General features: G+C 42.1%; 1 protein-coding gene across 1 annotated transcript; it reads right to left on the bottom strand.

Annotated features, from left to right (window-relative positions):
* Window positions 1–101: 101 nt before the first annotated feature.
* Window positions 102–13,546, bottom strand: LOC109891785 (uracil phosphoribosyltransferase homolog). Its single transcript, XM_020484269.2, has 8 exons — window positions 13,523–13,546; window positions 7,144–7,213; window positions 6,943–7,005; window positions 6,539–6,718; window positions 5,756–5,818; window positions 5,460–5,481; window positions 1,604–1,705; window positions 102–945 (listed from the first exon to the last, which is right to left on the bottom strand). Exons 1-8 carry the CDS (start codon window positions 13,544–13,546, stop codon window positions 876–878), a joined length of 594 nt encoding a protein of 197 aa, XP_020339858.1. The 3' UTR covers window positions 102–875.
* Window positions 13,547–17,025: the final 3,479 nt, after the last annotated feature.

Raw genomic sequence — 17,025 nt, 5'->3', positions numbered from 1 at the left:
TGTAGGGTAAGCAACATTATATAAGGTAGCATTGTTTAAAGTGGCTAGTGATATTTACATAATTTCCCATCAATTCCCATTATTAAAGTGGCTGGAGTTGAGTCAGTGTCAGTGTCAGTGTGTTGGCAGCAGCCACTCAATGTTAGTGGTGGCTGTTTAACAGTCTGATAGCCTTGAGATAGAAGCTGTTTTTTTATGGTTGAGTCATGAACACTGACCTTAACTGAGGCAAGTGAGGCCTGCAGTTCTTTAGATGTTGTTGTGGGTTCCTTTGTGACCTCTTGGATATGTCGTCACTGCGCTCTTGGGGTAATTTTGGTAGGCCTGCCACTTCTGGGAAGGTTCACCACTCTTCCAAATTTTCTCAATTTGTGGATAATGGCTCTCACCGTGGTTCGCTGGAGTCTCAAAGCTTTAGAAATAGCTTTGTAACCCTTTCCATACTGATAGATGTCAATTACTTTGTTTCTCATCTGTTCCTGAATTTCTTTGGATCGCGGCAGGATGTCTTGCTTTTTGAGATCTTTTGGCCTACTTCACTTTGTCAGACAGGTGCTATTTAAGTGATTTCTTGATTCAACAGGTCTGGCAGTAATTATGCCTGGGTGTGGCTAGTGAAATTGAACTCAGCTTTCTAAAAAATGTGATTAACCACAGTAAATTCATGATTTAACAAGGGGGGCAATTACTTTGTCACAGGGTCATGAAGGTTCGGATTGCTTTTTCCCCTTAATAAATAAAATGATCACTTAACTGCATTTTGTGTTTACTTGGGTTATCAGTGTGTAATATTAAAATTTGTTTGATGATCTGAAACATTTAAGTGTGACAAATGTGCAAAAAAATAAGAAATCAGGAAGAGGGAATATACTTTTTCACAGCACTGTACATGAAGATGACTCCGTATCCTCTACAAATGTGATATATTCCATCCTCAAACCTGCTCTGAAAGAAAAGGGGCATGCTTTGTCAATACATCCAATAGACTGAAGAGTTCTCAGAATGTAGTTAATCATTCACTGTTGTATTTCTATGGGTTTTATCTGTGTATTCCTTGTCAAAAGGGAAATGTCTGAGCTTCTTTTTCTCGACTTTTCCACTCTGAAATGTCCAAATTGTGCATACCATCAAATTCCACTTTAGATCTGGTCAGCGTTGAGTGGTTTGTTTCTTCTGAGTTTTATGATATATTAAAACAGTTTGTGGCAATAATAATGACAATAGAATACATTGAAAACACTTTTTTTTTGTATTTGACTTTTTTAGACTTTCTGTTGAGGGAAAACAACCTAGAATGAACTACCATAACTGAATAAATAAAATGGCAGCAGTACATGCAAGCTCGCTAGACTAGTTCCTAAAAGACCTGCATGGAATGTGCTTGTTTCCAGGAAAATCTTTGCATTGTTTGTGTCAGACTGAGGAGCACAGGTTAAGGCGGAGTACACAGCAAAGCAGAATTCTTGAGCGGGGTAACAAGTCCTTTTGAAATAAGCGGACAAATTGACATCAGACAGAGAGAGGGACAATTCAATCGTTGGTTCTCATAGTATGGTATCCCAATGAATGGCCCTGGAGGGCTGACTAGTCTGTCCCAAGGTACCTCTGGCCAAAGTGTGTGGGAAGCACAGGGTACACCTTGGTGGTCAGTATGGTGATCTCTGGGAACTCTTGAATGATGGACACAACCATTAGACTTGCAGTGCTTTCAATAAGACTGAGGGCTCTATTTTAACAAACATAATGCCATGGTAAATCTTAGCGCTGGCAGAAGCGTTATAGGTTTGGGAGTGTGTCAGTAATAATTGCTATTTTCACAACTGGAATTAAGGGTGCAGTAGCTGGTGATGGCACGAAATGGCTGGGTTTTGATTTAAAAAAAAGTTGTGGATGTGTCAAGACTTGTGTCAATGCTTGGACCCTCACTGGCCAATCAGAACATGCTCCACGGCTAAATACACTACTGGTCAAATGTTTTAGAACACCTACTCATTCAAGGGTTTTTCTTTATTTTGACTATTTTCTACAGTGTAGAATAATAGTGAAGACAAACTATGAAATAACATATGGAATCATGTAGTAACAAAAAAAAGTGTTAAACAAATCAAAATCTGTTTTATATTTGAGGTTCTTCAAATAGCCACCCTTCGCCTTGATGACAGTTTTGCACACTCTTGGCATTATCTCAACCAGCTTCACCTGGAATGCTTTTCCAACAGTCTTGAATGAGTTCCCACATATGCTGAGCACTCATCCCAAACCATCTCAATTTGGTTGAGGTCGGGGGATTGTGGAGGCCAGGCCATCTGATGCAGCACTCCATCACTCTCCTTCTTGGTAAAATAGCCCTTACACAGCAGAGGTGTGTTGGGTCATTGTCCTGTTGAAAAACAAATGATAGTCCCACTAAGCCCAAACCAGATGGGATGGCATATCGCTGCAGAATGCTGTGGTAGCCATGCTGGTTAAGTGTGCCTTGAATTCTAAACAAATCACAGACAGTGTCACCAGTAAAGCACCCCCACACCATAACACCACCTCCTTCATGCTTTACGGTGGGAATCACACATGCGGAGATCATCCGTTCACCTACTCTGCGTCTCACAAAGACAAGGCGGCTGGAACCAGCAGACCAGAGGACAGATTTCCACCGGTCTAATGTCCATTGCTCATGTTTCTTGGACCAAGAAAGTCTCTTCTTATTGGTGTCCTTTAGTAGTGGTTTCTTTGCAGCAATTTGACCATGAAGGCCTGATTCACGAAGTCTCCTCTGAACAATTGATGTTGAGATGTGTCTGTTACTTGAACTCTGTGAAGCATTTATTTGCAATTTCTGAGGCTGGTAACTCTAATGAACTTATCTTCAGCAGCATAGTTCACTCGGTCTTCCTTTCTTGTGGCAGTCCTCATGAGAGCCAGTTTCATCATAGCGCTCAATAGTTTTTGCAACTGTACTTGAAGAAACTTCCAAAGTTCTTGAAATGTTCCGTATTGACTGACCTTCATGTCTTAAAGTAATGGTGGACTCTGGTTCTCTCTTTGCTTATTTGAGCTGTTCTTGCCATAATATGGACTTGGTCTTTTACCAAATTGGACACTCTTCTGTATACCACCCCTACGTTGTCACAACTGATTGTCTCAAACGCATTAAGAAGGAAAGAAATTCCACAAATGAACTTTTAACAAGGCACACCTGTTAATTTAAATGCATTCCAGGTGACTACCTCAAGAAGGTGTTTGAGAGAATGCCAAGATTGTGCAACGCTGCCATCAAGGCAAAGGGTGGCTACTTTGAAGAATCTCAAATATAAAATACATTTAGATTTGTTTAACACTTTTTTTGGTTACTACATGATTCCATGTGTTATTTTGTAGTTTTGATGTCTTCACTATTATTCTACAATGTAGAAAATAGTATAAATAAAGAAACCCTTGAATGAGTAGGTGTCCAAACTTTTGACTGGTACTGTACATTCAAATTAATAAAATTAAATCAATATATTTGACTGGTACTGTATGTTTTTGTGCAATATACCAAATGGCTGTATGGCAAGAATCAAGGTTTTGTTGTTTTTATGAGGGTTTGAGTTATAACGTTGGCAAATGCGACATCTTGCTCTGTCAACCCATAGTGAACCGAACCATGTCCCAACACATGCACAAAAGTTGTCCACAAAGCACAATCCTGGCCAGCCTTTCCCCAAGTTGTAACCATGCTCATGAAGTGTAGCGGCAGGCATTCTACAATGGGGAAGCCAGCTCAGCCTCTTGTGAGCATGAAATCATTCCCAAAAAGGGTAGCAATGTTTGTTCTATCATAAGGAAGTGGTTCAGGTTTGAGAAGTTACATGTTCAGCAAACCAATGTCCCGTGCAAAGTGTGTCGAAAGACAATTGCTACGAAATATGGCATGCCATCGCGCGCATGTTGATTTTGTCCATCCACACCAGATGTGATCAGGACGCGCAGGTTGAAATATCAGAACGAAGTCTGAACCACCATTGTTATTTTGTGATAGGTTCGAAACGCATTAAACATTCATGGCCATTTAGCAAGCTTGCTTTTGCTAGCTAATTTGACCTGGTATATAAACGTTGGGTTGTTATTTTACCTGAAAAGCACAAGGTCCTCTACTCCGACAATTAATCCACAGATACTTAGTTCGTTTTTAGTCATCTCTCCTCCTTCAGTCTCTTTCTTCTTGTTATGACTTTATATGGCAGTTGGCAACCAACTTTAAGGTGCATTACCACCACCACCTGGGCTGGAGTCTGGACCTCAGTTCAGATTTTAAATCCCCCATGTGGGTATATGCTCCTAAAAACTAATGAGGATATGGGAGAGGCGGGACTTGCGGTGCGTCAATCATAAAAAATTGAACCAAGTTGCATTTTAGTGCCTGTAACATGTACATTTATTTTGTGTCTTTCATAAGAACAGCCTTTAGCCTCGGGCCTTATTGCTTAAATATACCATAGCCGCATAATTTTCAAACATCATCCCATATGACAAGAACTTTGAGGTGGAAGGAGATAACAGGTGCGGTGACCTATCATATAGCAAAATATATGGTCCCCTTCTATACAGTGGAGAAGCCTGGCTTCAAAAAGCTACTAAACACAATTGACCCCAAATATCAGCTACCAAGCCGCAAGTATTTTGCAGAAGAAGCAATGCCGCGGTTATACATTGATACCCGCCAAAGAGTCACTGAGAAGCTGGCTAATGTGTCTTACTTTTCCACCACAACCGATCTATGGTCGAGCAGAATGTCGGAGCCATACCTAAGCTTGACAGTCCCACCAAATAGATGAAAAATAGACATTGCTTAATGTATGCCTCAAGACGTCATACTTCCCCGATGACCATACCAGTTAAACAATAGCCCAGGGTCTCAAAGACGCACGAAGACAGACAGGTGTGCATGACAACCGACAGAGGGAGCAACATGATAAAAGCATTGCGCTTGAGCAGGTATGTCCTTAAAAACCAGCGCAAAAGTTACAATTTCAAGCAGCGTTAATGGGAAGTTTTAAAAGCACAGTGCCCATGGAAGGAGAGGTGTGCCTTTTGTTCTGGTGAATCTCGTAATTAGAAACATAAAAATACTATTGGTTTCCCCCCATTTCGTTTAATTTGATTAAAAGCCAAGTATAGCCTGCCCGCCCCCTTAATCAAGGCTGGTTTAGCAGCAACGCATAGGTGTGTCTTTTTGTCCTCGTCATTAACCAAAAGTAGCCTATAGATAAAAGGGGGTTTAAATGGTCTACTGCGAGTGCTTTGAAATATTTTGGAGGGTTTTTACTGTAATGCTTTTTAATTATTTACAATTCACATGCCTGCATTTGTCTTGTTCAAGTAGGCTATCCATCCCTATTATCATAGAGTTCCCCTCGACCGGTGGCCATATTTGAGGTGTGTCCTTAAAAACAAGCCTCAAATATGGCTACCCCTCCCACCTTAGCGCAAGCAAGCTGATATTAAACGCGTAAATTGCCAAACCGGGCGTTAAGGCTGGAAAATGCCACTGTGTCAGTTTTGCATGACGAAATTGCAAACTAACACACGCTTCACACTTGCGCAGTTACAAATATAGCCCGGAATGAATGGAAAACAGGGTGTAGTATGAAACCCTAGAATGTTGAACCTTATGAAGTCTACTTCCATATTAAGGTAGGGACTATAGCTGAGGCAGTGTTATATAGGTGAGGCAGTGTTATTGTGGTGAGGCAGTGTTATATAGGTGAGGGGTGGAGTTTGGCCCGGAGACCATGTTCAGTCAGAACTCTCACAGCCTCAATCACTGTGTTATCTGTACCTGAAGGCAGAACATATGTATATTAGATAGCATAAAAACAGGACAAACATCACAGTGACTTGACCGAGGAACAGGCAACATGAATGAAGTCTTGAAGAAAAGTCTGTCCTTAGTACTAGCCTTGAGTGATCGTTACTATGACTCATCTGCTGATACTTTCTATAAAATAATAAAATGTCATTTTGATCTGTCTCAAGGCAGGTGTTCCATCCTCCCAGAGAGGGATTCTAGTTAGTGGACAAAAAGATGACCATTACTTCACTCTCAGTGGCTCCATGTGGCCTATTCATAATTTTCATTGCCGTCCAGTGAGCTCTTTATGGTTTCCCTTAGAAATGTGTAATTATCTGCCTGGGGTAAATTATGCTGAAAAATATGAAGCACGCTACCTACCAAGGTCATTTTCAGAGCCGAATAAAAGACACCTTCCCACAATTATCTTAGCTGGAAGGTGTAATTTAACAGAAATCGTGTTGCAAAGAGCAAATCAAGTGGAAAAGTCTCACTGTCAAGTGTTCTTCATAAAAACAGGGGATGCCCATGACTATTACACTATTGCCTTGCTAACGGGAGCAATTTAGTCCTAATTTCTGGTTCATTCAAAAAGGTACTCCAACAGCACAGTTCCTTGGGCCCAGGGTAGAGCAACACTTCACCTGAACTCTTTGTCCCGAGGAGGAGTTAGTACTGTATTGAGTCTGTTGGTGATCCATACTTGACATGATGATCCATACGTAGTGAGAATGGGATACACTAGGAGGACTTTCCTCCTGTTGATATCTAGGGGGAACTTGGCGTTGTAAACTTTGATCTTCTGGGTGTCCTCGTCACTCTGGATGAGGATCTTACCGATATGGATGGACCGGCAGCAGTCTCTGAGTCCCTGCTCCATGGCCTCGCCTACACACACACACAGAAATGGATAGATGTTGAATTCCACTCAGTTCATTCAAATGAAACCTCATACAAGACGTAGTAATGATGAGCAACTGATAAGTCAAACAGTGATTGCATAGTACTATGTATGTCAGATGCTTATAGGCAAATCTACCAGTCAGGGATTCTAGTCAGAGACCAATTCAGATGTATTTTTCATTTAATCTCCTATATAATCAGTGTCGTACCGCTTCTCATAATGCTGACACCGCAGTTGCCTTTCTCAAACTTCACGCCATCATACTTATGCCCTGAAGGAAGAGTTGGGAGAGAGAGCGAGAGATTCAAATAGTCAGTTCTGGTCTTGGTGAGACATTTTACAGTAATGCATAGTATTTGCTCAATTTCTATAATTTCAAACGAATTTCACTCTGTGGGGTCTGTCTAACCTGTGGGAGTGGTCACTGTACACTCACTGTATGGCAGCTGATTGAGTCCCTCTTCAACCACTGCTCTGATCTGTGGAAAAACAGAGTGGGTCAAAACAATACAATGTGCATTATACAAATGAGTCTTTCACAAAATCTCTAGTTTGAAAGCGACTGTTTTTCTGGAAGCTGTGCTGCACCATTTTCCCCAATGTGGGCCAGCCCCTTAGCAATTAGAGTTCTAGCCAATGAGCTTCAGCTCCTCACCATTTTGAGTGACAGCTAGAAAAATACACACAAAGCAGAGCGAGAGAGTGAGCAATGACATGGTGCACATCACTCTTTATGCGATGCACATGGCAGAGAACACTGGAGTTAATTATTGTGTTAATTACAGTTAATTATTGTGAAGTTTGTTTGTCAATTAATCACATAAGGGATGGGCTGCCAACTGGCGATTTGACAAAAAATAAAATGTCATTCATTCATACAGTGCCTTCAAAAAGTATTCACACCCCTTGACTTGTTCCATATTTTGTTGCCCTACAGCCTGAATTTAAAATGGATTCAATTTAGATGTTCTGTCACTGGCCTACACACAATACCCCATGTCAGTGGAAGTTTATTGACATTTTTACAAATGAATTAAAAACAAAAAACTGAAATGTCTTCAGTCAATAAGTATTCAACCCCTTTGTTATGGCAAGCCTTAATAAGATCAGTAGTAAAAATGTGCTTAACAAGTCACATAACAAGTTTCATGGATCTGTGTACAATAAGCAGTCATTTTTTCAATGACTACATCTCTGTACCCCACACAATTAATTATCTGTAAGGTCCATCAGTCGAGCAGTGAATTTCAAAGACAGAGCCACTCACACAGACCAGGGAGGTTTTCAAATGCCTTGCAAAGAATGGCACCTATTGGCAGATGTTTTTTATTTATTTTTTAAAACAGACATTGAATATTCCTTTGAGCATGGTGATGTTCTTAATTACACTTTGGATGGTGTGTCAATACACCCAGTCACTACAAAGATACAGGCGTCCTTCCTAACTCAGTTGCCGGAGAGGAAGGAAACTGCTCAGGGATTTCACCATGAGGCCAATGGGGACTTTAAAACAGTTACAGAGTTTAATGGCTGTGATAGGAGAAAACTGAGGATGGATCAATAACATTGTCAGCCTTGAAATGCTTTATTATCCAAATGTTTAAAGTGCGTGTGGGAGACGGAGAGAATGCATTTGACTGTTTTTAATATTGGCCATCAACCAAAAACACAGCTTCTACCGGGGTAGAAATATGTCAATTGAATTTTTTATTTTTTATTTCACCTTTATTTAACCAGGTAGGCTAGTTGAGAACAAGTTCTCATTTGCAACTGCGACCTGGCCAAGATAAAGCATAGCAGTGTGAGCATACAACAAAGAGTTACACATGGAGTAAACAATTAACAAGTCAATAACACAGTAGAAAACGAAGGGGGGGTCTATATACAATGTGTGCAAAAGGCATGAGGAGGTAGGCAAATAATTACAATTTTGCAGATTAACACTGGAGTGATAAAAGATCAGATGGTCATGTACAGGTAGAGATATTGGTGTGCAGAAGAGCAGAAAAGTAAATAAATAGAAACAGTACGGGGATGAGGTAGGTGAAAAGGGTGGGCTATTTACCAATAGACTATGTACAGCTGCAGCGATCGGTTAGCTGCTCAGATAGCTGATGTTTGAAGTTGGTGAGGGAGATAAAAGTCTCCAACTTCAGCGATTTTTGCAATTCGTTCCAGTCACAGGCAGCAGAGTACTGGAACGAAAGGCGGCCAAATGAGGTGTTGGCTTTAGGGATGATCAGTGAGATACACCTGCTGGAGCGCGTGCTACGGATGGGTGTTGCCATCGTGACCAGTGAGCTGAGATAAGGCGGAGCTTTACCTAGCATGGACTTGTAGATGACCTGGAGCCAGTGGGTCTGGCGACGAATATGTAGCGAGGGCCAGCCGACTAGAGCATACAAGTCGCAGTGGTGGGTAGTATAAGGTGCTTTAGTGACAAAACGGATGGCACTGTGATAGACTGCATCCAGTTTGCTGAGTAGAGTGTTGGAAGCCATTTTGTAGATGACATCGCCGAAGTCGAGGATCGGTAGGATAGTCAGTTTTACTAGGGTAAGCTTGGCGGCTTGAGTGAAGGAGGCTTTGTTGCGGAATAGAAAGCCGACTCTTGATTTGATTTTCGATTGGAGATGTTTGATATGAGTCTGGAAGGAGAGTTTGCAGTCTAGCCAGACACCTAGGTACTTATAGACGTCCACATATTCTAGGTCGGAACCATCCAGGGTGGTGATGCTAGTCGGGCATGCAGGTGCAGGCAGCGACCGGTTGAAAAGCATGCATTTGGTTTTACTAGCGTTTAAGAGCAGTTGGAGGCCACGGAAGGAGTGTTGTATGGCATTGAAGCTTGTTTGGAGGTTAGATAGCACAGTGTCCAAAGACGGGCCGAAAGTATATAGAATGGTGTCGTCTGCGTAGAGGTGGATCAGGGAATCGCCCGCAGCAAGAGCAACATCATTGATATACACAGAGAAAAGAGTCGGCCCGAGAATTGAACCCTGTGGCACCCCCATAGAGACTGCCAGAGGACCGGACAGCATGCCCTCCGATTTGACACACTGAACTCTGTCTGCAAAGTAATTGGTGAACCAGGCAAGGCAGTCATCCGAAAAACCGAGGCTACTGAGTCTGCCGATAAGAATATGGTGATTGACAGAGTCGAAAGCCTTGGCGAGGTCGATGAAGACGGCTGCACAGTACTGTCTTTTATCGATGGCGGTTATGATGTCGTTTAGTACCTTGAGTGTGGCTGAGGTGCACCCATGACCGGCTCGGAAACCAGATTGCACAGCGGAGAAGGTACGGTGGGATTCGAGATGGTCAGTGACCTGTTTGTTGACTTGGCTTTCGAAGACCTTAGATAGGCAGGGCAGGATGGATATAGGTCTGTAACAGTTTGGGTCCAGGGTGTCTCCCCCTTTGAAGAGGGGGATGACTGCGGCAGCTTTCCAATCCTTGGGGATCTCAGACGAGATGAAAGAGAGGTTGAACAGGCTGGTAATAGGGGTTGCGACAATGGTGGCAGATAGTTTCAGAAATAGAGGGTCCAGATTGTCAAGCCCAGCTGATTTGTACGGGTCCAGGTTTTGCAGCTCTTTCAGAACATCTGCTATCTGGATTTGGGTAAAGGAGAACCTGGAGAGGCTTGGGCGAGGAGCTGCGGGGGGGGCGGAGCTGTTGGCCGAGGTTGAAGTAGCCAGGCGGAAGGCATGGCCAGCCGTTGAGAAATGCTTATTGAAGTTTTCGATAATCATGGATTTATCAGTGGTGACCGTGTTACCTAGCCTCAGTGCAGTGGGCAGCTGGGAGGAGGTGCTCTTGTTCTCCATGGACTTCACAGTGTCCCAGAACTTTTTGGAGTTGGAGCTACAGGATGCAAACTTCTGCCTGAAGAAGCTGGCCTTAGCTTTCCTGACTGACTGCGTGTATTGGTTCCGGACTTCCCTGAACAGTTGCATATCACGGGGACTATTCGATGCTATTGCAGTCCGCCACAGGATGTTTTTGTGCTGGTCGAGGGCAGTCAGGTCTGGGGTGAACCAAGGGCTGTATCTGTTCTTAGTTCTGCATTTTTTGAACGGAGCATGCTTATCTAAAATGGTGAGGAAGTTACTTTTAAAGAATGACCAGGCATCCTCAACTGACGGGATGAGGTCAATGTCCTTCCAGGATACCCGGGCCAGGTCGATTAGAAAGGCCTGCTCACAGAAGTGTTTTAGGGAGCGTTTGACAGTGATGAGGGGTGGTCGTTTGACTGCGGCTCCGTAGCGGATACAGGCAATGAGGCAGTGATCGCTGAGATCCTGGTTGAAGACAGCGGAGGTGTATTTGGAGGGCCAGTTGGTCAGGATGACGTCTATGAGGGTGCCCTTGTTTACAGAGTTAGGGTTGTACCTGGTGGGTTCCTTGATGATTTGTGTGAGATTGAGGGCATCTAGCTTAGATTGTAGGACTGGCGGGGTGTTAAGCATATCCCAGTTTAGGTCACCTAACAGAACAAACTCTGAAGCTAGATGGGGGGCGATTCAATTTTTTTTATACAGGTCGCTAGGTTCAGGCAAAACCATAAGCAAATAGGTAAACTGTGATATGACTAAAGAGTTAACCAGGGTGATTTTTCCACGAATAGCCAGGCATTTTGCTTTCCATAGCAAGATCTTAACTATTTTTGCTAACTTTCTATTAACATTTATTGGAGTGAGATCATTTCTTTCGGGATATGTATACCGGGTATGTCCACATCCCCGTCAGTCCATTTTATTGGTTAACTACATGGTAATGTAAAAGTTATATTTTTTTATCCAATATGTAATATGTAATATATGGTGCCGTTTGAGGCCATGAGGCGGAGAGTGATGCGGGCGCTGGAGATAAAATAAATGAGTAAAAAAATAAACAAGGAACAATAAAGCTTGCAACACGCATCTGATTATTCAATATGAATAGGATTTATTTAGTTTACATTCTTCATTGTAACCACAATGTCACAAATAATTGAACACACACAACATGAGCAGATTAACTTGGTCAAAACAGTCAAAACATGTATTTATTAAAGTCTATCAGACTGAAAACTCATTCATTAATTTACGAACATATAGTCAATTTGTGCAACAGTTTAGACTACCGATAGATCAGCGTTCTAACTCCCCCTTGTGATAGTGTGGTGCAATGACAGAATGCCACCATCTACCACTAACGGTCGCAGCATAAGCTTAAAACTTTAAAGGAAGAACCACTGTACTGCTGTGAACACAAATGTCAGTTTTGGACATTATTTCCTTTCTGACCAATTTATTCATCACTGTGCATGAATACCAAAACTACCACATCTTGAATGGATATATGGACAGTTAATTGGATAATCACAGCTGAGTGATGTGGAACAGGATTGCAAACATTGTTAATTTCCAATTAATATTAAAGAACCCTAAACTGAAGAATTGTCTCTCTCACCATCTCTCTAGAAGGTATTCAATCTCCATAACTTTACCTACTCAATCAGTACACACATTTCAGAGGCATCAACCTCTAATTCAAAAACCAAAAAGTAAAACAAAGTTACTTTTGTATATACAGTGGGGCAAAAAAGTATTTAGTCAGCCACCAATTGTGCAAGTTCTCCCACTTAAAAAGACGATAGAGGCCTGTCATTTTCATCATAGGTACACTTCAACTATGACAGACAAAATGAGAAAAAAAATCCAGAAAATCACATTGTAGGATTTTTAATGAATTTATTTGCAAATTATGGTGGAAAATGAGCATTTGGTCACCTACAAACAAGCAAGATTTCTGGCTCTCACAGACCTGTAACTTCTTCTTTAAGAGGCTCCTCTGTCCTCCACTGGTTACCTGTATTAATGGCACCTGTTCGAACTTGTTATCAGTATAAAAGACACCTGTCCACAACCTCAAACAGTCACACTCCAAACTCCACTATGGCCATATTGGGGACAAATAACGTTATTAACCGGGTATAGAACAGTATAGATAATTTTCGTTCCCGGTACCGTTTCTGTACCTTGGATAAAATGATTTTACCCATATGATTTTACCCATATTTGTCCCACAAAAAAAACACAACAAAGCAACTATGCAAAGCCCTCACTCTGTCATTCAAAAAGGTATTCCAGCATCTGCCTGTAAGCTGAAAATCTTTGCCAGTGTGTGTGCGTGTTTAGGCTACGTGCCACTCCCCCCTCTGAAGCATAGGCTACTTTACTGACGTTAGAAGCGCAAGAAAATAGGGCTCGATTTTTTTCATTAGCTAGAGATGAATGGATGAACATTTTCAATGCTAGTTAAGGATACTATAGGCCTAGTTATCACATTGGTATAATTCTGTGGACCTAATTCAGATAATGCATGTCATAACAAGATGCCTAGTGCTTCAAGCCTGCTCCTCAACCCTCTCTCGCTTTCTCTCCACCCATAAAATGTTTGTCACATCTTGCACCATAGGCTACCCTTATCTGTCCACCACACATGTAAACAACTAGCTTTCCTGTTCTATCCACACTGACAGGTGAAGTAACTTAATAAAAAAAGCTACAAACAAAAAAAAGATTTCACAGGTAAAAAAAAGAGGACCAGAAAGGAACAATATAAACCAGTACTGTTTTGGGTTCGAACCGGTTCTGAACTTTTTTTGCTGGTCGGAACAGTGGAACGGAACAAAAAACTAGTGGTTCTGTTCAGAACAAAACTATCGGAAAATAATTTGGTCCCAACCCCTGTTTTTTTTACATGTTCAATCTCTCTCTAGCACAGGCTGATATCCCCACCTGCTTCAGGATGTCCATTATCATCCCCGTGCCCAAGAAAGGGAAAGTAACTGAACTGAATGATTACCGACCCATAGCACTCACTTCCGTAGTCATGAAGTGCTTCGAGAGGCTAGACAAAGACCACATCACCTCCTCCCTCAACGACACACTCGACCCGCTCCAATTCGCCTACCACCCTGACAGATCCACGAACGACACAATCACCATTGCACTGCACACTGCCCTCTCCCACCTGGACAAAAGGAATGCATATGTGAGGATGCTGTTCATCAACTACAGCTCGGCCTTCAATACCATAGTGCCCTCTAAGCTCACGGCCCTGGGACTGAACTCCTCCCTATGCAACTGGGTCCTGGACATCCTGACGGGCCGCCCCCCAGGTGGTGACATTACATACTGTACACTGATTCTCAACACAGGGGCCCCACAAGGGTACGTCCTCAGTACCCTCCTGTACTCCCTGTATACACACAACTGTGTGGCCTCACACAGTTCCAACTCCATCATCAAGTTCGCTGACGACACGACAGTAGTAGGCCTGATTACCAAAAACAACGAGACGGCCTACAGGGAGGAGGTAGGCACTCTGACGGCGTGGTGCCAGGGAAACAACCTCTTCCTCAATGTCAGCAAAACAAAAGAGCTGATTGTGAACTTCAGGAGGAACCAGGTTGGGCACGCCCCCATCCTCATCAACGGGCCCATGATGGAGACGTCGAAAACTTCAAGTTCCTCGGCGTACACATCTTCGAGGAGCTGAAATGGGCAAACCACATAGACACTGTGGTGAAGAAGGCAACCTCAGGATGCTGAAGAAATCGGTATGTCTCCAAGGGCCCTCAGTGTTCCACAGGAGCACCATCGGGAGCATACTGTCAGGCTGTATCACTGAATGCAAGGTGCTAGTGAGAGTGGTACGCTCAGCTGAACGCACAATTGGGGGCACACTGCATGCCCTCCAGGACACACCAGGTGTTGCAGAAAGGCCAAGAAGGGACCCCAACCCCTCTAATCAAAAGAGAACCATCGCGCTCTCCCAAAAGCTTGGCTGGTGGGTAAAACCTGCAAATTCAGACAGAGGTGTAATGGGTTCGCACTCAAAATTTTGTTGCATAAAGCTTACTTCAATTTTTTTTATGTTACTGCATCAGGGATAGCATAGTGTACACAGACATTTTGGCTTTACAGCCTTCACCCTAGCCATAAAAATTCTCCCTGTGTCCATCACTCAGGACAGTATAAGAGCATCATGGCAAAAACTGAAAGACTGGTCAATAGCTTCTACCCCCAGACCATCAGGCTGCTGAATAGCCACCACTAGTCAGATACACCCCACCCCCTCTCCGGACTTCCTCCCCTCTTCTGCTCCTCCTATGGACATTCCCATTTATCATCGCTATATATTATTATTTGTATATTATTAGTATGATCTATTTTTATTATTTGTATTGTTTTATTTAACTGTGTACTGCATTGTTGGAGCTCAAGAATTTCACTGTGCACTGAAATTACATATGCAACCCTGTACATGTGACTATTAAACTCTTTTTCTCTGAAACTAGTGACGACCATGATCAACTTTCAAAAACGTAACATGTAGGCCTATTCGTGGTATCACCTTACAACAGCTTGTTATTCAAAATGGAAACTCAAATTGTGATTATTGCAATCATTTAATGTTGAGTTATCAGTATAGTGTCGATTGTTCTGTAAGGTCTAACATTATTTGTATTAGAAACCTTGTGCTATATAGTTTTTCTTTATTTGTACTATTTTCTACATTGTAGAATAATAGTGAAGACATCAAAACTATAAATAACACATATGGAATCATATAGTCACCAAAAAAAGTGTTAAACAAATCAACATATATTTTATTTTTGAGATTCTTCAAAGGAGCCACCCTTTTCCTTGATGACAGCTGTGCACACTCTTGGAATTCTCTCAACCAGTTCATGAGGTAGTCACCTGAAATGCGTTTCAATTAACAGGTGTGCCTTGTTAAGTTAATTTGTGGAATTTCTTTCCTTAATGCATTTGAGCCAATCAGTTGTGTTGTGATAAAGTAGGAGTGGTATACAGAAGAGTGCCCAATTTGGTAAAAGACCAAGTCCATATTACGGAAAAAACTGCTCAAATAAGCAAAGAGTCCATCATTAATTAACGTATTCTCTGCATCAGAGGTAAATGGGTCTTCATGAGAGCCAGTTTCATCATAGCGCTTGATGGTTTTTACGACTGCACTTGAAGAAACTTTCAAAGTTCTTGAAATGTTCCAGATTGACTGACCTTCATGTCTTAAACTCGAGTTAACTGCACCTCAGATTGCAGCCCAAATAAACGCTTCACAGAGTTCAAGTAACAGACACATCTCAACATCAACTGTTCAGAAGAGACTGTGTGAATCTGGCCTTCATGGTTGAATTGCTGCAAAGAAACCACTACTAAAGGACACCAATAAGAAGAGGAGACTTGCTTGTGACAAGAAACACGAGCAATGGACATTAGATTGGTGGAAATCTGTCCTTTGGTCTGATGAGTCCAAATTTGCGATTTTAAGTTCCAACTGCTGTGTCTTTGTGAGATGCAGAGTAGGTGAACGGATGATCTCCACATGTGTCATTCCCACCGTGAAGCATGGAGGAGGATTTGTGATGGTGTGTGGGTGAATTGCTGGGGACACTGTCAGTGATTTATTTAGAATTCAAGGCACACTTAACCAGCATGGCTACCACAGCATTCTGCAGCGATATGCCATCCCATCTGGTTTGCACTTTGTGGGACTATCATTTGTTTTTCAACAGGACAATGACCCAAAACACACCTTGAGGCTGTTTAAGGGCTATTTTACCAAGAAGGGGAGTGATGGAATGCTGCATCAGATGACATGGCCTCCACAATCACCCAACCTCAACCAAAATGAGATGGTTTGGGATCAGTTGGACCGCAGAGTGAAGGAAAAGCAGCCAACAAGTGTTCAGCATAAATGGGAACTCCTTCAAGACTGCTGGAAAAGCATTCCTCATGAAGGTGGTTGAGAGAATGCCAAGAGTGTGCAAAGCTGTCATTAAGGCAAGTGTGGCTACTTTGAAGAATCTCAAATCTCAAATATATTTTTTGGTTACTACATGATTCCATATGTGTTATTTCATAGTTTTGATGTCTTCACTATTATTACACAATGTAGAAAATAGTAAAAATAAAGAAAAACCCTTGAATGAGTAGGTGTGTCCAAACTTTTGACTGGTACTATAAGTCCAGTGTAATATGACAGTTATAAATAGTAACATGGTGTCGATTGGCCATTCACTTGGTATACGATGTGTAATTTCCACATTATTAAACAGTCATCGTCTGGTGCATGATAATACAGATCAATACCCAGTGCCAGACACGCACTCTGTGGTATTATTATGTACTGACAAAAGATTATTCACTTGTCTCTAATGAGGGTCTGTAATTCTCGAATTTGGTCATTCAAAGGAAGCAGTTTTAATTAC

This window comes from Oncorhynchus kisutch, linkage group LG6, assembly GCF_002021735.2.
Source record: "Oncorhynchus kisutch isolate 150728-3 linkage group LG6, Okis_V2, whole genome shotgun sequence".
Taxonomy (NCBI): Eukaryota; Metazoa; Chordata; class Actinopteri; order Salmoniformes; family Salmonidae; genus Oncorhynchus; species Oncorhynchus kisutch.
The sequence above is the reverse complement of the archived record's forward strand: the minus strand, read 5'-3'. Positions and strand labels throughout refer to the sequence as shown.